Below are 20,121 nucleotides of genomic sequence, written 5' to 3'. Positions count from 1 at the left end.
CCGTTTATTCCATTGTGTTCAAATTTACCCTCCATTTTTGCCGAGTAACAATCATCAAATAGTTAGTTTATTTTAAGCTAAAACTCATTTACAGCCTAACTGTCAGTCAGATAACTTAGTTCATCCCCAAAAGGCAATTCTGTTCATAATTGTTGCACCGAAAAATAAAATACACCATCACGAACAACCCGTGACAATACCGTGTCTTAAATGACTTTTCAAAACGGCTTCGAGTTTCAGGATAACTTATTTAACACTTGTTACACTCAGCTCTCTTTCCCTCACTGCCACTGCCTCCAGCGGACTCGATGTGGAAGGGGAGTGACTCTAAAGAAGAGCCACAAGTTCCCACTCAGCCCTTTTAGTCAAAGGGTGCGGTCATTCTTCTCCAACAGTGATCCTCCCCAGCGCCTGGAGAGAGAGCGCGCAGTGCGCACTGAGCCGCGCAGAGGGACGGAGCGGACACGGACCGCGCACCTGTCCCCCGCGGGACACCGACGGACGATTCCCTGCTGGAAGTTTGTCTCTGGGCCCGCGGATCACCATGAGTCTGTACGGCTCCCAGAAGGCTCTCAGCACCAACAGGAGGGTCAACTCCAAGGGCAACCTCAGCGGCGGAGGGACATTCACGCGCAATGAAGGGACGATGCACGGAGGGGGGAACGGGTTTGACCCCAACATGGACGGATACAACACGTACAGCTACACCTCCATGGGCCCCATGGGCCCCATGGGCCCCATGGGGGGCGGGATGAGGTAAGTCTCTTTTTGCTGGTTTGTGTTTGCTGTGGGAATAACGTCATGGTCTTTACTTCTTTATGGAAACAGAAGACAGGACACAAACAGCAGACCTGTCTCTGAATGTTTGTTCTTTCTTTCTGCTGAAGTTGCAATCAATTATTAAAGCCCTACCCAATGAAAGCATAAATTACTTGTAACTTCATTTAAACTGAATTAAACTCGAATTAAAATAACTCGTATTTCAGATTCTGCAAATTGATATAAGTTAATAGATATAATATAAGTTATGACATAAGTTAATATGTTTGAGCTCTCCCCTCCTCTTTTGTCCACGCTAGTTTAGCAGCGTAAAAGCTTCTTTTCTGCACATTACAAGGGTGTCTCTGAAGGCTAATACTATGCAGGCAGAGGTAGAAAACACCAGTCTTATTATGCATAGAAGGAAATTTGATAGCATCCTGATAGCAACAGAGCTGTACCCCTGATTGGTTCACTCTACACAGTTTGCATTGTCACTGTCCATTAAACAGAGAAATGCATTTATTGTGGAGAATGATTTGCTTTTGCATTGTTATTATTGTTTTTATTTACTGGTTAGTTTTCTCTCTGTTTTATTTACAAATTGCATTATGAAACATGATACCCTATTTATTATATATTTTACACTAGACCTATATTTAATATAAAACGTGTTGCTTAAACTCGCAGTAAGGACTGCACTTTTTACACAACTCTGTGTCTTTAGAAGAAGGGACTCTTTGTTGTTAAAGTTCAACAAAAGGTCCACTGCTGCTCTGTGTGTTGTAACAGAGAGTCCCTTGGTGCATTTATTCATTGGTTTTAAGTGACATCATTTCTTCCTGTCTTGAAGGGTTTTGCCCTTTCAAAAGGTGTAGTATTCATTCATTCATGTTCTACTGCTTGTTCCTGTGAGAGGTCGTGGGTGACTGGAGTCAGTGACTTGGGGCCTCAGGCCGGGTACACCCTTGTAAGGGGTCAGCTCGTCGCTAGTAATATTTGATTTGAAATTCTTAATTGCTTAATTAATTGGCTACGAGCTTCACTTGGAACCCAAGGATAGAATACTAAAACTAGTATTTAAACTAAACTCATCAAGTATTTGTACTGGAAAAATTAGACTTGTCCAATGCTTTTAGAATTGCAGAGATCAATATCTAGTATATGTACTAGTATATGATCATATTATTGTTAGTAATTATTAATTAACTATTTATGTTGTTTAGAAAATTATGCTTATTTTTCAAAAATGTGTGTTTTGTGGTATCATCAGTAGGCCTTCTATGAGTATCAAGCCTCTCCCTTATTTCTGTGTACATATATATATATATACTTAGGATGAAATTTTATTTGTATATTTTAGCATTGTGACCTAACTACCGTAGCGTGTTTAACTTTCAGATTTATTGTCCCTTTATTTTAACAGGCAGAACTTTAAGAACATTAAGAATGTATACACCGTGTTGGGAGCAATCGAGAGCGCACGAGGGGAAGTTGTTGAGTGAACAGTGTCACATTCATAATTTGCACATTGATAGAGTGATAGTGGTTTGGAATGAGGCCGCGGTGTAATGACCATTTGTTGTTACCTTAAAGTTGCTCGACTCGTCCCACTTCTCGAGGGCACTTTTCAGGATGATTTATGGCTCACAATGAAGCGCCAAGATTCCATCTGCTGCAGCGACTGTACACTTACTTGTTATTACAGAGATGTGCTCGTCACTTTTAGCAGAAATGCATTTCACCCTGGAGAGACAAAGAGACCACGAGAATGGACTGTTGAGCAGGCTTTATTCGAGAGTTATTTGGCGCTCAGACCCCGGCGGAAGACGTTGCAATCATGGGCACTCCATGATCTATTTGTATTAGATGTCTCCCCCCGGAGCCTGGAGACTGGTGGTGGTAGATGTGGAGAGAAGGTAGAGGATGAGGGGAATGTAGAGGAGGAGCTGGGGAGGTGGTGGGTCGCAGTACGGTTTGAGCGGCCGAGCCATCTGCCTGAGGGCTTAAATGTGGCCGCCTTGTGCCGATTGGAGCGGGGAGGAGTCACTTGAGAGCGTTGATTGGGGATGAGGAGCAGGTGCGAGGGCCATGGTACAGACGCCCCCTGACCTTTCACCCTACTTCTTTGGCCAGGAAAAACTGCATAACCTCTTTGGGATAAGCGCAGAAACCTGGGAGAGTCCATGGTGAAGTGAGGGATCTGACTCTCACAGACGGACAGGCGGGCGCCCACTTGAGTGCGATGATGGCGCTGGGGAGAGGGGTCCTTCCATGGAGGCCTTGATGTAGATGGGTGGAGTTAGGTCTTCCAGGCTGAATTTACGCAGGCTTCATTACTGCTCCTGTGTAAAGAGGAGACAACGGCATCTGTTCTATGAGCTGATGACAGACATTAAAATAAAGCTGCCATATCTTCACAAATATTGTTCTGTCGGGAAATAAACAACATCAATATGATAGTGATTTGCATATTATTCTGTTACCATTATCATTTGTTATACGTTGTTTCCAAAAAACGTTGTTGTTATAAGGTTGTTTAAAGTATCAAAATAAGATGGTAATCAGTACTATAATCAATACTAAAATACTAACAAAATGACAGGACAATTTGGCCTTTCCTGAACAGCTTTATAATGATCTTTAGCTTTATCAAAAATAGTATAGGACCACATGGTAGCGTAAAGAAGGGATAATCATTTTGTGTTGAAAATTCTCTATTCTATTTAAAACTTTAAAATCAGGTATTGGGCATATTGCTTTAGTATTGTTAGTTACATAATTAAAAAAAACAAGTTTAGATTTTTGCATGCAAAGACAAGAATGAATACTGAATGACAATGAAATTAACTTTTTGATATTCCATGATAATCCATCAAATATATACTAAAATGTATCTGTAAATGTATTGGTCGAGTTTCAAGTATTGCATGTTAACCAACAGTCACAGTAAACACAATGTGATATTTTCTTGTAGATACATTGCCCGACCAAATTGCTTTCATGTTTGCTGTTTGCAGCTCTGGCAGTCTCAATGCCATCCACCAGAAGGCCACGTTCCTGCAGGGAAACTGCCAGGAATACCTGAAGAAATCGCAAAATGCCCTTCAAACTGTGAGTCAACTGTACTCACACTTTTATGACTTTGCACATGTCAGTGTAAATAAAGTCGCATGTGCACTCAAGATATGCCTTTGTTTTAACTGACAATAGCATCTAGCTGCAAAAAGTGGCAGCTGTCCAGTTGTTATTCCGTTGATCTGACGATGAGCTCAGCTGCAAACTTTTCTTGAACAGATAATAGAGATCATATGACGGAGTATAAGAGCCAGTTAATTCATGACTTTTTCTCATTATCTAATGACTTTTTTCTGGCTTCGACTTTAATCTCATAATATTATGATTTTTTTCTAGTTAATTAATGAGTTTATTCTCGTAGTGCCCCGTATTTATTTTTGGGGGGGTTGGCCCTTATACTCTGATCTAAGATCAGGCTCTTATTAAAGTAGAAAATAATACTTTATACTGTAGAATAAGGGTAGACTATTGTGGTGGTTTATATGTGAATATATATATGCATGATAAGTTTAGATTGTGTTTATTTTCACTAGATTTTTTGCAGTATTACGTATATAAAAATATATTGTCCTGTCCAAAATCAATGTAGAAAAGGGTTCAAACAAGTTCAAAATACGGTAGTTCACAATTAGCATCAGTAACCTAATCTCGATCAGCATCAACGCCATCTCATTTTACAAGCTGTTTATACACAACCAGTCAAACATCACTTTTTCATTCATGTTTTTATATTCATGAGTACAGTATGGGATGTACTGAACAAACACATTTTATGTTTTATATTCTTCACAGTAGCCACCCTTTGCTCTGATCACTGCTTTAACAACTCTTGACATTCCACTAATGACCATTTGAGGGGAATTCATTGTGAACCTCATCGAGAAAAGGCCTAGAGTTTGCTGCTCTGTCAACAAAGCAAATAGTGGTTACTTTGAGGAATCTGAATCTAAAACATAAACAGTTTTTAAACAATTTAAAAACTCCTATCTTTGCAGTTTTTTTAAAAGTAGTAGTAGTAGTTTAAAAGTACAGTATAACCAAAACTCTAACCATGCCGTTGTACAGTATATACAATCTGAATGTGTTTTCTTGGTTGTAGGGTAATACGGCAGAAGCGGAGCATTTCATGGGAATGGCCAAAGAGACAATAGAGCATCTGAAGAGTTGTGCTGCAGAACTGAGGCATATGGGTCAGCCCAATGATAACGTCATGAGGACGTAAGGACTCTCTTTATAATTGTTCTGTTCAAACAGATTCGTCTTGACACTTTTTGTCCTGAAAAACAGTATGGAGATATGTAAAGATCAACTGAAGGGGGTCCACATGGCGTTGACCGGCTCCATGCGCAGGAGAAAGAGCAATAGGGCAGGCAGCGTCTCTGGTGCCATTGCAGGAGGAGGAGGAGGAGGAGGAGGAGGAGGAGGAGGAGGAGGAGGAGGAGGAGGAGCCTGGGAGGAGCCTCCGCGAAGCTACCAGGACGCTATGGCCTGGATAGTACAGCACATGGTGTGTACACACAAGGTTTACTCACATGATAACACACTAAGTGTCTCATGCAATTCTGATAGTGTTTACTCTGGAAGCTAATGCTTTCATTTATTTGTTCCAGAATATTTGCACTTCTTGTTCATTGTGCCGTTGAATTTAGGAAGCTATTAGTGGAAGGTGTTAAAAAATTGACTGACAGCAATCTGATTAAAAGCAAACACTTTGTAGAAAATTCTAAGCATTTTCCAGCTTTCATTGACACTGCCAAACCTACTTCACAGTACACTTGTGTTTAAATACTGGGATATTCTAATGACACCATAAAACTTTATCAGCGTCTGATTGAAACTGGTCCTTGGGGAGACGACCAGACAACCATCGAGCAGCAGCTTATCAACCAGCAGAAGTTTCACAGCTCCATCCAGAGAAGCCAGGAGCTGGACAAGGCCAGAGATGAACTTGTATGTGCCACTGAACAAGCAAAGACAGACACACATATATTTGATCAAATTTGAGTTAAAGCTATTTCGTTCTTTACACCTAGATGCAAAAAGGCGACAAAGCAAATCTTCATGGTATAGATCAAGAGTGGGACAGTCTGCAGGTAAAATCATAAGCATAGTTCATGTCTTTTATGGTACATACCGTGCATATATAACACCTTTGCTCCTCTGTACTTTCAGCAAATGTCTTTTGCCAGGATCCAGAACTTGCGAGACCTTCTGCAGATCATCCAAGAAATTTCCGGAGAGATAATGTGGGTGAACGACAGAGAGGAAGAAGAGCTGGTCTTCGACTGGGGAGACAAAAACATCGACGACTACATCCCCAAGAAACAAGAGAGCTACTCGGTTAGTCGAATCTTACAAAATGTGCAATTTCAGGACACTTACAATAACATTTACGACATGCAGTAACCGTCGCAACAATTCTTGGCAAGGCAGAGGCAGGTGGCTGCCTTTTCCATTGGTAATCGGCTTTTATTACATAAGAGACTAATTAACTATCTCTTTTGGGTTTCCAGCAGCTGCAGTCCATCATCCACTTGGAGATAAAACAAAACGTCTTTATGAAACCGCACTGTGCTGATGTCTCTTTTTGGAATGTTTTTTAACAGAAACTGATGACTGCACTGGAAGAGAAGGAAAAGGATTTGAATAAACTTAAAAGCAAAGGCGACATGCTTCTTAAAAACAACCACCCAGCGTCTGACAAGATTGAGGTGTGAATTACGCTTTCTACCCCTGTAAACCCTCAATGTAAACAGTTTTGTTAATGCCGTTTGTATCATGCTCATATCATAGGCTTACAGAGACACACTTCAAACACAGTGGAGTTGGCTTCTTCAAATTACTAAATGTATTGATGTGCACCTGAAGGAAAATGCGGCCTATAACCAGGTAATGTAAAGTCAATAATGAAACGCGCTGGAGAATGGGTTCATATGCATGGATAGTACTGAGTATATGTTGTGTTCACAGTTCTTTAAAGAGGCCAATGAGACGTACACATCTCTGCAAAAGGAGCATGAGACGGTGCGCAAGAAGTTTACCTGTGACAAAGAAACTCCTCTGGAAAATCTCTTAGAGTTTCTGAACGGCCTGGAGGTAAGTGTTCAAATGAGGGATGTAGAAAAATAGCCAGTTAATCAATAATAATGATTATTCAGATTGCAATATGATCGTATAAGACATGAAAAATAAAAACCGTGTCAGTTTTAGAACCCAAATAAAGTCATTTCAATTCAATAACATACAAATAAAGGAGTTTTGGCTGTTTGTCACATTAACTTTACTTTATCATTCGGAAAGTTTGAGTGAATTAGTGAATGTTACTGTGAATTAAGTGAATTAAGAATGTTACTGTTTTTTAGTCACGGTGTCACTAATCATGAACAATCGTTGAGATGTTTCTTCCCTCAATAATCCTAACACTAAAATTAAATATCGTGACATCCCTAGTTCAAATGATATATTTGGTGACTGCACTGCCTTCCATCATTCTTCTTCTTCTTCTTCTTCTTATTATTTGTTTTTCCTGAATATTAAGATGGAGCGAGAGAAGATCAAGGACCATAAAATGCAGGTCCAGCATTTGGTGAACAAGTCGAAGAGCATCATAAGACTGAAACCCCGAAGTCCAGAGGAGCCCAGAAGCAGCAACCCTGTCATTGTGAAAGCCCTGTGCGACTTTAAACAGGACCAGGTCAGCAAAACGACACGACACAAAAGCTAGAAACATGTAGCTTCTCGTTACTATTAATTTTCTTTTTCAAATTTGCAGAAGGTGATCTTGAAGGACAACGAGGCCATCCTGAAGGACAACAGTCAGCGCAGTAAATGGCAGGTGACGGGCCCCGGAGGACTGGACATGATTGTGCCCTCCGTGTGCCTGATCATCCCACCGCCGAACCCCATCACCATCAGCCTGGCCAAAAAGTGAGTAACACGCGCTTTAGTTCTCATCTGTGTCGGCATTTATTGTAATCTATAGAACAGAATGTATGTATCATTTCAGTAGAAACAAATGCAAACGCAGAAACAAAATACTGAGCCCAGGTCCAGGTTATCAGCAGCATAAACATAGTGCAATTACTTGTTTAATAATCAAATATTAACTCATATATACAATTTTTCACAAGTTTGCCAATTCATAACTACACTGGTATTAGCCTTAATAAAGCATGAACAAAGACTTAACTCACAATGAACGAATAGTTTATTCAGTTTATATCTTAGTTAGGCCGCAGTTATTTTATTACTTGTTTTACGGATCCGCCGTACTTAGATTATTGATTTCTACAATATAAATAAAATGAATTATTATCAATTATTTTGCATAAAGTACCCCGACAATGCAAAATAGCATTAAATGAAATATAAAAAGCGGTATTAAGTCAAAAGATAAGAGCGCGTGAAGCAATTTTTTGCCAAAATCCTGCAGGAGTCTGTGACGGAGCCGCTCTGTCCAGTGCGCAGTCCCGGCAAGAGCGCGCACGTCCGTTTCCCTGTCTGCTGTGCGCCTTTATATCGTAAATATACATTTTAAATCCGTTTACCACATTTTCTCCAACGCGTTTTGCAGCGACTATGGCTGCACACTACCAATGCAAAACACGCTAAATCTACTGTTACACTCACCTGCACGCCGCGTCCTCCCCCCCTCCTCCCGTGGTCCGTTTTGGGTAAACCCGGAAGAAAAAATCTTTTGAAATGGAAATTGTATTTATATTTCGTCCCCCTGTTCAATATTTCATTTAAAAATCTGTAAACCAAGTAATAAAATAACTGCGGCCTTACTCCTTAATTAATACCCTATGCCTGACTCCTAACCCCTTAATTAAGTACGCTTGAATCGTTCTTAATAAATTGTTAATTATAAACTAAGTCTTTGTTCATGCTTTATCTTTTTTTTTTACTATTTATTGTTTTTGAAACACACAGCAACAAAAAATACATAACACAAAATGACCTATTTAAAGGTTTAGGGAAGAAAATTAAATAATGAGAGGATTTTTTTTTTATACATACATGGATGTACAAATTTAAGTTCACTTATGCGTACATACATTTTCTCTCATGCTTATATTAGAGTAATAAATAATACAAATAAATAAAACAAATAATAAGAATAATAAAAAATATAGCCGCAAGCGGCAATGATCGGCCCTCGCCACGCCGCCGCCACGCCGCAAGAGGAGGGGGCGCTAACGCGCCCCAATTGTCCTTTTATTACGCCTACTGCTGAATCTGTGAAGCTGTCACATCTTCTCACTTTGTTTTACCATCAAAAAGCAATTTTATTTTGAATTCTTGGCAAAATGTGCGGCTTTGCCGCACAGACACCGTGACTCTTTGAATAAAAATGTGGATAACTTTTGATGGTCCACCCCTGAAGATGAGCCTCACCAAATTTCAGGTTAATAGGGCTAATGCCCTGGGAGGAGTTTGTGAAAGTCTAAAGTGTAAACATGTTCTGGCGATTTCCCCATTGGAATAACAAGGGAGGTTTTGGTCATTGCTACGGCAACGCCATAACAATTATGACATGGGTCTCATTGACTTTTTTGATGGGGAGGCCAAAATTGAGTTGTGTGTCAAATTTCATAAAATTTCGCAAAACTAAACATTTAACCTCCATATAAAATCTGTAGGGGGCGCTGTGGCTCCAAATTAATTTATTTCACTTCAAGTAGGTTTAGGGCAAAGAGTTTAACAACTGATTCTAATTTGACGCAATTCGGACTTTATCTGCGCAAACGGCAGAAATTTTAAATATGGGAGATTTCTGAAATTCTAGCTACAGTTTGCGGCTTCGCCGCACAGAGACCGTGAGAGGTATCAATGTAATTTGGATAACTTTTGATGTCCCACTCCTCAGTAGCATTTTCACCAAATTTCAGCTTTTTAGGGCCAACGCCCTGGGAGGAGTTCGTAAAAGTACGACGTTTGGAAAAACTCCGAAGTCATGTTTAGCCATTTTTGAAGCAATATGGCCGACATTTGGTTGGGCGGACGGCGTTGCCGTAATAATATTTTTTACTTCTCTTGTCACCATCTACCTCTGCGCCAAATTTCATGATTCTACGATCAGATTTTTTTTGGGTCATTTCCCATCTCTCAATGCATTTTTGGTACATTTGGGGGCGCTGACGCGCCAATTTTTTTTATTTTAGAAAAGGGAAATAGCCAGAATGTAGAGAGGCACGATTTTTAGAGGTGTGCAAATTTTTGTGACTTTTCGTCAATGTTCACTGGGTGAAAAATAGGGGGGTTGGTCCCGAGAAGAAGAAAGAAAGAATAATATTCCGATGCGAAAACAATGTTTCCCATTTTTCAAATATCATAAACTATACATTTTCGGAAAACGCTCGCGCTTTCCTACCTCATGGTGTGGGTCCCTGGTCACTGACGGGTACTTTCGTTAATTTTGAGTGGGCTCCGCCCACTTTGTGTTTTTGGCCCTCTATACAGTAATAATGTTCAATTTTTGCATTACATGCTTATATGCACGGAACATGCAAGAGATGGGGAACGTATTCGTGAGGTACTTAGCGCAAATGAGTGCTTTATATGGGGATGACGACCGCTTCGCGGTCGTCATCCCAATGTAAGGTGCTCGTTTAGTGCGCACTTTTGCACGGGCTTCGCCCGTTTACAACGGTAATGTTCCATTTTCCTACTACTAATTAGTATGCACGGGGCGTGCATGAGTGAAGGAGTGCGTTAGTGAGTGTTTGGAAGTGGGCGAGCGCTTCGCGCTCGATTTCGTGCGCACTACGTGCGCACTTTCGCAGCCGTGCTTCGCACGGCCTTACGAGATTAATAGGCCTCTCGCCAGCTTGTGGCGCTCGGGCCTAAAAAGGAGAAAAAAGAAGAAGAAGAAAAAAAAAGGGGGGAAGGGCTGAGTAGGATATAGCGAATTCAAAATATGTAAAGGATAAGGGTTAGCAGAAAGTGAACCAGGTTGCATCTAATCAAAAAAAGGGGTTAAAGCATCTTATTGTAAGAAGTATGAGTCCCTTTTTGTCCACTGCTTGTTGAATTTGTCCATTTTCAAGTTGAGTCAAGTTATTTTTTCCATGTTGCGTATGTCAGTTACGATGTCCGTCCAGTCCTTAACCGTCGGGGCTGTTCATGCTTTATCAAGGCTAATGACGGTATACTTATATCAAATGGTTCCTAACTATGAATGATTGTGTTTGTTAAAAGGAACGAGCAGTACTATGAAGCCATCTTATCCGTCTGGAATCAACTGTTCATCAACGTTAAAAGCCTCATCGCTTGGCAATACTGTCTCCGGGATATACAACAGATCAACTCGCTCACCGTCACCATGGTGAGCAAATGAAACTATTTACAGTGATTTGTGTGCCGCTTGTGACTCATTCAGTACGACGCTCATGTGCTTGTGTTCAGCTGGCGAAGATGCGTCCGGAGGAGTATCGACAGATAATCAAAAGCTTGGAGACTCACTATGAGGAGTTCAAACGCAGCACTCAAGGCTCGCAGATGTTTGCGGACGAAGACAAGAGGAGCATTGAATCGCAATTCAGTGTTGCCCAGGCCCATTATGACCAAATGGTGGTGCAGCTGCCCACATATGGTTAGTTTCCAACTAGTTTTCATGTTGCTTTTCATATTGCTTTGGAATACTGTTATAAATGATCAGGTTCATCATTTGTGAATTGACTTTTAAGATAGTGGTTATGAGAATACCACGTAAATATAGTAATGAAATTGTGGCTCTTGCTCCACCAATACAGTATCATACGTAGCTATGTTTTGTTAATTGTACAAAATAGTTTTACCTTGCACATGGTTTACAAAAAATGACATTATTGTGATATCTTTGTGATGTCATTTTATAAAACATTACTTTGGAAAATCCCTATATTCTTACTGTTATAATATTCAATCATCAGAAGCAAATTAAAGTGCTTCCAAAGTTTTATTTTATCAATAGAAAAGATTCCTGCTCACGTCCATACTTCCAAAATTGGAATATATTTGAACATATTCAAAGTAAGGCTGTGTGCAACAATCATCTTTATTGCTGCATACTGGGCCGCTCCCTCCTCCGAGAAATTTGTAATGTTCTTCAAAAAACCACATCTGTTTAGCAGTGTGTCAAAACAGTTTTACCACTTGGAAATCATAAAATAAATCACAACATTTTGTCAACAGACTTATAAATAATCATTTCTTTTGGCACAGTTGCACACCAAGAGCAAACAGAGGTGCACCAAGTGGTCGAGCAGACCCAGCAGCACCAAATGGTCGAGCAACATCAGCAACAACATCAGCAACAGCAACTACTACTACTACAGCAACAACAACAGCAACAACTAATCCAACTACAAGCACACCCACAGCCACAGTTCTTTATCATCCAGCAGCAGCAAACAGAGGATGATACCTTCAGACTGGAGCAAATGCGACGATACGAAGAGTCTCGCAGGCTGGAGGAAGAGCGTCAGATGGAAGAGGCTCGAAGGCTGGAGGAGAGCAGGAGGCTAGAGGAGGCCAGGAGAGCGGAGGAGGCCCGACGAGCTGAAGAGGCTCGAAGGCTGGAGGAGAGCAGGAGGTTAGAGGAGGCCCGAAGGTTGGAAGAAGCACGTAGAGCGGAGGAGGAGGCACGCAGCCTTAAGGAAGCGCAAGAGGAGAGACGCAGAGCCGAGCTGAGGAAGCAATCCGAGAAGGTGAAGAAGGAAGCGGTGAAAGTGGTCAAAGCGGAGCCGGTCAAGAGGAAGGTGATACACTCTTCATCGTCCTCCTCTGTCTCCTCCACGTCCTTCCTCAGCCTGTCCGAGCTGCAGGCACTTCGACTCAGGCTGGAGGCGGCCGAAAACACACTGAGTCAGCATATTCACATCTGTCTGGGAGATGAGGGGCTGCAGGACTGTACTATTAAGATCCAGCAGTTAGAGGTAAGAATGTTATCATTATATATTTTTTGTGTTAAACTTAAATCGGTTCCTGCAGGACATGTGACCTGTATGTGACCCGCCGCCATCTTGATTCCAGTTGCTAATGTAAACAAATGTAAACTCCCCCAAAAAACGGTGCTAATCTTTAATGACATTTATACAACAACAAATTAACAACATTGTATAAAAGTATAGCTGCATCTTAAAACGCAAATGTAGAAAATAAGTAATTAACAATTAGCATTGGTGATTAGCATACAGGTCTAACATAATAGACTTAAATAATTAATCTTCTAATAATGGAAATATGGCTTGTGAAGTGTCAAAGACTTCTGTGTGTGTGGTAATTGTACCAAACTAATTATCATATTATTATATTATGAAATTTCCCCATGTGGGACAATAAAGGAATATCTTATCTAGGAATATCTTATCATTTACGTTTTTGTGTAATTTTGAGCTTTTAGTGCTGACTTTGATGATTGTAGTTAAAAGTCCATGTCAATTTGAGAAAAAGCCATTCATACGTCCTAGTATCTGCGCTGACCTCCCTGCGAGTCATTAGTTGCAAAAAAAGTCACCTTTCAGGCATATTTTTGAACCAATTTTGCATTTATAAAATAGGAAAGTACAAAAAGTAAACACAATATGTACTGACCAGCCGTATTGATTATTTTTTACAACCCTAATGTGCCGTATATTGTAATTCCGGCAGATGGTGCAGCGTGATGTGGACTTGATGAGGGAGGTCTACCTGAAATTGAGGGAACGCATCCTGAGGGAGCTGGACGGCATGAGCGACTCTGACAAATCCCAGTTTCTCCGCACTGAAATTGGAGTCATCAACCAACGACTGGGTGGTTTGGAAAGCAGTGCATCAGCCTATCTGCAGCGGTAAGTCTAGTTTATTTATTTATTTATTGACCTTTATTTAATCCGGAAAGCTTCACACATCCAGAATGATTCAGAAAGATTTCAGACAGACTGCAAAACTAAATAAATGTTATTAGGGGAAGGTTATATGAGCAATATCTTTCCATATCCCAAAAACATTAATCAGAAAATATTTTGGCAATTCAACATCGATGTACTAAAATGTGTTTTTAAATGTATTGATCTGACAGATGTGGGTGGACAGTAAAATACCCCAAAATGTGCATAAACATACTTTGTACAAACTTTTTTTTGCAGCATTTATTTTATTGTTTATTCTATACAACATTCATTCTAATGGTGATAAGTTGTTATATGGCCATCTCTAGTTTTTATGCATGTTGTGTAATTCCTTCTCTATACAACTATACACAATTAAACTAGTAATTCCATACCATGTTATTTGAAGGCTCTGGGCTCTAAGAGACATGTTGGAAAGTGTAGCTCGGACAGAAGATATAGTGAAAGTTCATGAGGCCAGATTAACAGAGAAGGAGACAACATCCCTAACACCCCGAGAAGTGGAGACTTACATTTCAACTCTTAAGGTAATGTGTATTTCTCTATTTGTTGAACTTGGTATCTTAATCATGCCAATGTTGACTCAATTGGATATACTTATATTTTTCAGAATATTAAAGCGGACCTTGAAAATAAAAGGGACATTGTTTCCTCAATGGAGGCCGAGCTGTCTAAGGCCACGCACTGGAACGGCCAGGTGAGCGGCCCGTACCACAGATGTGACATGATGCTGTCCAAATACGCAGACCAGGTCAACCAGCTGTCTGAACGATGGAGACGCATTAAAGCTCAAATCGACTCGCGGTATGTATAATGAGTCATCTTTGTCCCTCTGATGTTTATATGTATATAAAGATATGAATTCAAATTACATAATCATTTAAAACTATATTATTAGGTCAACTGGATTTGTGTTCTTTATTTTATTTCTAAATGTATTTTATTGCCATTGTCAGTGAAACTAGGAACAAACTAGGAACTTGCTTCACCAATAAGGTGCTACATAAAACAATGAATTTAATAGTAATAGTAAAAATTGAAAATACTAAAAATATGTGCAAGAATGAAATAGGCTTAAATACAAAATATATTTAGCAAGATCCGTACAACAGTGCAAACTAATGTCCAAATAGTATAGTAATATAATAATGAAGTGTTGTTGACACGAGTTGTTAAAGCTAATAATAATGTAAAATATAGCCGCAAGCGGCAATGATCGGCCCTCGCCACGCCGCCGCCACGCCGCAAGAGGAGGGGGCGCTAACGCGCCCCAATTGTCCTTTTATTGCGCCTACTGCTGAATCTGTGACGCTGTCACATCTTCTCCCCTTTGTTTTACCATCAAAAAGCAATTTTATTTTGAATTCTTGGCACAATGTGCGGCTTTGCCGCACAGACACCGTGACTCTTTGAATAAAAATGTGGATAACTTTTGATGGTCCACCCCTGAAGATGAGTCTCACCAAATTTCAGGTTAATAGGGCTAACGCCCTAAGAGGAGTTTGTGAAAGTATAAAGTGTAAACATGTTCTGGCGATTTCCCCATTGGAATAACATGGAAGGTTTCGGTCATCGTTACGGCAACGCCATAACAATTATGACATGGCTCTCATTGACTTTTTTGATGGGGATGCTAAAATTGAGTTGTGTGTCAAATTTCATATAATTTCGCAAAACTAAATATTTAACCTCCATATAAAATCTGTAGGGGGCGCTGTGGCGCCAAATGAATTTATTTCACTTCAAGTGGGTTTAGGGCAAAGAGTTTAACAACTGATTCTAATTTGACGCAATTCGGACTTTATCTGCGCAAACGGCAGAAATTTTAAATATGGGAGATTTCTGAAATTCTAGCTACAGTTTGCGGCTTCGCCGCACAGAGACCGTGAGAGGTATCAATGTAATTTGGATAACTTTTGATGTCCCACTCCTCAGTAGCATTTTCACCAAATTTCAGCTTTTTAGGGCCAACGCCCTGGGAGGAGTTCGTAAAAGTACGACGTTTGGAAAAACTCCAAAATCATGTTTAGCCATTTTTGAAGCAATATGGCCGACATTTGGTTGGGCGGACGGCGTTGCCGTAATAATATTTTTTACTTCTCTTGTCACCATCTACCTCTGCGCCAAATTTCATGATTCTACGATCAGATTTTTTTTGGGTCATTTCCCATCTCTCAATGCATTTTTGGTACATTTGGGGGCGCTGACGCGCCAATTTTTTTTATTTTAGAAAAGGGAAATAGCCAGAATGTAGAGAGGCACGATTTTTAGAGGTGTGCAAATTTTTGTGACTTTTCGTCAATGTTCACTGGGTGAAAAATAGGGGGGTTGGTCCCGAGAAGAAGAAGAAGAAGAAGAAGAAGAAGAAGAAGAAGAAGAAGAAGAAGAAGAAGAAGAAGAAGAAGAAGAAGAATATTCCGATGCGAAAACAATGTTTCCCATTTTTCAAATATCATAAACTATACATTTTCGGAAAGCGCTCGCGCTTTCCTACCTCATGGTGTGGGTCCCTGGTCACTGACGGGTACTTTCGTTAATTTTGAGTGGGCTCCGCCCACTTTGTGTTTTTGGCCCTCTATACAGTAATAATGTTCAATTTTTGCATTACATGCTTATATGCACGGAACATGCAAGAGATGGGGAACGTATTCGTGAGCTACTTAGGGCAAATGAGTGCTTTATATGGGGATGACGACCGCGAAGCGGTCGTCATCCCAATGTAAAGTGCTCGTTTAGTGCGCACTTTTGCACGGGCTTCGCCCGTTTACAACGGTAATGTTCCATTTTCCTACTATTAATTAGTATGCACGGGGCGTGCGTGAGTGAAGGAGTGCGTTAGTGAGTGTTTGGAAGTGGGCGAGCGCTTTGCGCTCGATTTCGTGCGCACTACGTGCGCACTTTCGCAGCCTTATGAGATTAATAGGCCTCTCGCCAACTTGTGGCGCTCGGGCCTAATAATTTTAACTTTGTCATTTTAGACTTCAGGATCAACAGATCTACCTTCCTCAGCTTAAAGACTATCAAGATACCAGCAAGTCGCTCATGGATTGGATTGATACGACAAGACAGAAACAAGATGCACTTCAAGCAACCAAAACCAACAGTGTTGAATCACTGAGAGATCTCATCAACAACCAAAAGGTTTCTACTTGTAGCATTATTGTCATGAGATGATCTATTCATCGCTAACATAAGTCATTATTTTCGTTTTGTTTGTTTTAGGCTCTAAACTCAGAAATCATTGCAAAGAGGGGTGAAGTAGACAGTGTTCTTAGGGACAATGTGACTTGTGTCAACTCTATAAAAGTAAGTGTTTCTTCACATTGGGTTTGAACATTCAATTGAACCATTTCATCCTTTTTTCTATCTTTGTATAGGATTATGAGACAGACCTCACAGCTTACAACTCTGGTTTAGAGACCATACTTAATGTCCCTATCAAGAGAACAATGCTCAAGTCACCGTCAATGGATCTGAATCTGGAGGTAACGAAAACAAATCAATTTAGTCGAATGAATGGTAACAGATTTACCTGTCAAAGGAAGATATAGTAACTTGTTTTGATGTGTCATTTTCTCAGGCCACACAATTACAGACTCGCTACATAGAGCTTCTTACCTCATCCAGTGACTACTACAAGTTTTTGGGAGCGCTGCTCAAAAACATGGATGAGCTGAAGGTACAGTTTGCATTTGCATAGTTTTGTGTCTTCTTCAGGGTGTATATTTTGTGTACACAATTTTCATTTTAATTGTAAACGTTTTTTCCTCGTGTTTGCTTTAGATTCGGAATACAAAGATTGAACTGATGGAAGAAGAACTGCGTTCGCTTCGAGGAGAAATTGACGATCACAATGCAAAGAACAAGTCGCTGGAAGATGCAATGAACCGTTACCAGCTGGAGATGTCCCAGTCTAAAAATGACCTCCTCTCAATGGAAGAGGTTAAGCGCAACACAGCTCTACAATATAGTGCCACGAAGGAGAACTTGGACAGCACTCAGGGCCAGCTTTCTGACCTGAACGAACAACTGTCACGTGTCAAATATTTGCTGGAGGAAGAGAAGAGGAAGAGAAGACTCGCAGAAGAGCGCTACACCCAGCAGGATCAAGAATACGATGTTGCTCTGAAAAAGAGGCAAAAAGAGCTGGAGACCGTAAGTTGGTCCAAAATTGAGGTGGAGAAAAGCGTATCAGCTAAAGATCATGAGATTGAGAGGCTGAAACGACAGCTTGATGAGGATTCACAGCGGATAAAGGAGCTTCAAAGAGAGATGTCAAAGGTAAGAAGTCACTACAGTGCTGAAATCAGTAACATGAAAATAAGTTTTGAATCTCAAATTCACATTAGCCGAACAGAAATGCAAAGGTTTACAGCTCAGAGAGAAGAGGACATTGCAGAGCTGCAGACGCAATGTGAGTGCATGGAGGCTGAAAAGAGGAATATGGAGGAAGAACTACGAGGGATGAAGATTTCTACAGAGCAAGCTGATGAGCAGTGCAAAAGACTTGAAGAGGAGGTCCATTTCCAGCAATTGATTATAGAAGAGGAAGGCCAAAAGAGAATGAACTTGGAGAGTCAAATAGAGATGATAATGAGGCAGAGGCAGGAAGACAGCAGCCACTACAGAGAAGAGTTGGAAGAGGCCATGAGGAGACTACAGGAACAGAGCAACCAGCTTGCCTACACCACTCACAGTCTCGAGGAGGAATCTCGTAGAAGAGAAACCATCGAGGACGGACAAGTGGTGCTGGAGCAGACCATTTCACAGCTTCAACAGCAGCTCACCAATTCAACAGTGGTCACAACTCGACTGAGAGACTGTGAGGATGAGCTGGAGAAGACGAGGTTTGAGTTGGAGAGGGAGAGTAAAGAGCGGGTGCGGTTGGATACAAATTTGAACAGGTTACAAGGACGCATCAGAGACCTTCAGGGCGTACGGGATTCCCTCGAGAGCCAAGTTGAAAACCTTAGGAAAAGCAGCCAAGAGGAGGTGACCAAACGAAAGCAGATTGAAGCAGAGATGGAGAAGACCACTGAGGCTTTGATGGAATGCACTTGTACAATCCCAGATCTACAGCATCGACCAGGAAGCGCAGAACAGAGAAGTGAGGCTGAAATACTTTGCTTGGAAGCTGAATTGGAAACTAGTTTAAAGCAGAACCAGGCAACTTCAGACAGACTGACAGAGCTGGGTGCTGAGCTGGAAACAGTAAAGCAACAGCTGATCCAGGAACACAAGAGAGTAGAAGAGGCAAACATGAGAAATGAAGATCTTTACAGAACCATAGAGTTAAAGATTGGGCTTGTAAATAAAAACAATTTTGAGATTGAACGGTTAAAAGAGATGACAGAGACTCTGACAAAAGAGAAGAAAAGGACTGAAGAAGAGCTACAACGTGTTAACCATGAGCTGAAAAGGGCCAGTGAGGGAAATCATGATGAACTTTCCTTTCAAATAACTGCCCTGGAGCTTCAGCTGCAAACTAGTGAAGGCAGCAATACAGAATACTGCACCCTGGTGTCTGAACTCACATCTGAGAGGGAAAAACTGAAAGTGGAGACTGAGAAAATACAAAAGGAGGCCATTGAGGTACTCTTCGGCCTGATCGTCCTGGACTGCTCTTGCTTTTCCAACACAATGAAGTAGCTGCATGCTTTAAAGAACAGTAGATTTCCGGTCCTGATGAACACATACAAATGCTGTTATGTGTTTGAAGTTCCTTGCATGCTTGCTCCTCTAATGGAACACAATCTGTGGCCATGCATGCATACAAACATGATCAACTCTTTTCATGTTGAACAGAATGTCTGAAAATCTAATTAGATCATATAAATCATTTTGTCTTCTTAAAGTAGAATAGGTTTGTTGTTTCTTCTATATCAGACAAAAGAGATGATAATTTCTTACCTATTGTCTTATAAGGAAGAAAAAACAAACCTATTAGATCATATACTCTGTGCTGTAGTTGTATTCTTTTGGAATGTTTGTATTATAAATTACAATTTTTGCATGTACTGTTTTTGTTGTAAATATGTAGGAGTAGTAGTTGTGGCACACCTTACAACATTTAGCATGGTAATAGGATGGACACAATAGCATGGAAATTGTAAAAAAGAAAAGAAAAATGAAGGTATTATTCTTATACAAGGGACTACCAACCATATTTGGTAGTTACTCATAATCACCATGATACATATAACTTTTTATCATCTTATATTCATCCTGTTCAAATGCTGGAATGCTCTCTTTAAAACACTTGCTAAAATATTAATAATTTAAGTTGCGATTGACTTGGATTTGGATATTAGCATACAAACTGGTACAAACCTGTAACCTAAAATATTTTGCAAGTGTTTTTTGTAGTACATGCAATGTTTATGTATGTCTTGTTTTTAGATTAATGGTTATT

At 40.4% G+C, this 20,121-nt stretch overlaps 1 protein-coding gene across 1 annotated transcript in view; it reads left to right on the top strand.

The window, feature by feature from the left end:
- The first annotated feature begins 456 nt into the window (after positions 1–456).
- Positions 457–20,121, top strand: part of LOC140354056 (uncharacterized) — a 38,141-nt gene continuing 18,476 nt past the window's right edge. Inside the window, exons 1-25 of the mRNA XM_072438878.1 lie at positions 457–756; positions 3,780–3,873; positions 4,937–5,055; positions 5,125–5,219; positions 5,265–5,344; positions 5,662–5,787; positions 5,871–5,930; positions 6,010–6,177; positions 6,444–6,548; positions 6,631–6,726; positions 6,808–6,933; positions 7,376–7,531; positions 7,610–7,764; positions 11,038–11,164; positions 11,245–11,431; positions 12,043–12,394; positions 12,431–12,755; positions 13,471–13,649; positions 14,098–14,236; positions 14,320–14,513; positions 16,688–16,850; positions 16,932–17,015; positions 17,087–17,194; positions 17,290–17,388; positions 17,493–19,301. Of these exons, the coding sequence (XP_072294979.1) occupies positions 545–756; positions 3,780–3,873; positions 4,937–5,055; positions 5,125–5,219; positions 5,265–5,344; positions 5,662–5,787; positions 5,871–5,930; positions 6,010–6,177; positions 6,444–6,548; positions 6,631–6,726; positions 6,808–6,933; positions 7,376–7,531; positions 7,610–7,764; positions 11,038–11,164; positions 11,245–11,431; positions 12,043–12,394; positions 12,431–12,755; positions 13,471–13,649; positions 14,098–14,236; positions 14,320–14,513; positions 16,688–16,850; positions 16,932–17,015; positions 17,087–17,194; positions 17,290–17,388; positions 17,493–19,301 (5,358 nt within the window). The 5' untranslated portion in view covers positions 457–544. The remainder of the gene's footprint in view (positions 757–3,779; positions 3,874–4,936; positions 5,056–5,124; positions 5,220–5,264; positions 5,345–5,661; positions 5,788–5,870; positions 5,931–6,009; positions 6,178–6,443; positions 6,549–6,630; positions 6,727–6,807; positions 6,934–7,375; positions 7,532–7,609; positions 7,765–11,037; positions 11,165–11,244; positions 11,432–12,042; positions 12,395–12,430; positions 12,756–13,470; positions 13,650–14,097; positions 14,237–14,319; positions 14,514–16,687; positions 16,851–16,931; positions 17,016–17,086; positions 17,195–17,289; positions 17,389–17,492; positions 19,302–20,121) is intronic.

The sequence above is a fragment of the Eucyclogobius newberryi genome, unplaced genomic scaffold, assembly GCF_026437365.1.
Source record: "Eucyclogobius newberryi isolate DKJ021-1_F unplaced genomic scaffold, fEucNew1.0.hap1 SCAF_9, whole genome shotgun sequence".
Lineage (NCBI taxonomy): Eukaryota > Metazoa > Chordata > Actinopteri > Gobiiformes > Gobiidae > Eucyclogobius > Eucyclogobius newberryi.
Note: the sequence above shows the minus strand (reverse complement) of the source record. Positions and strands in the feature narration are given on the sequence as shown.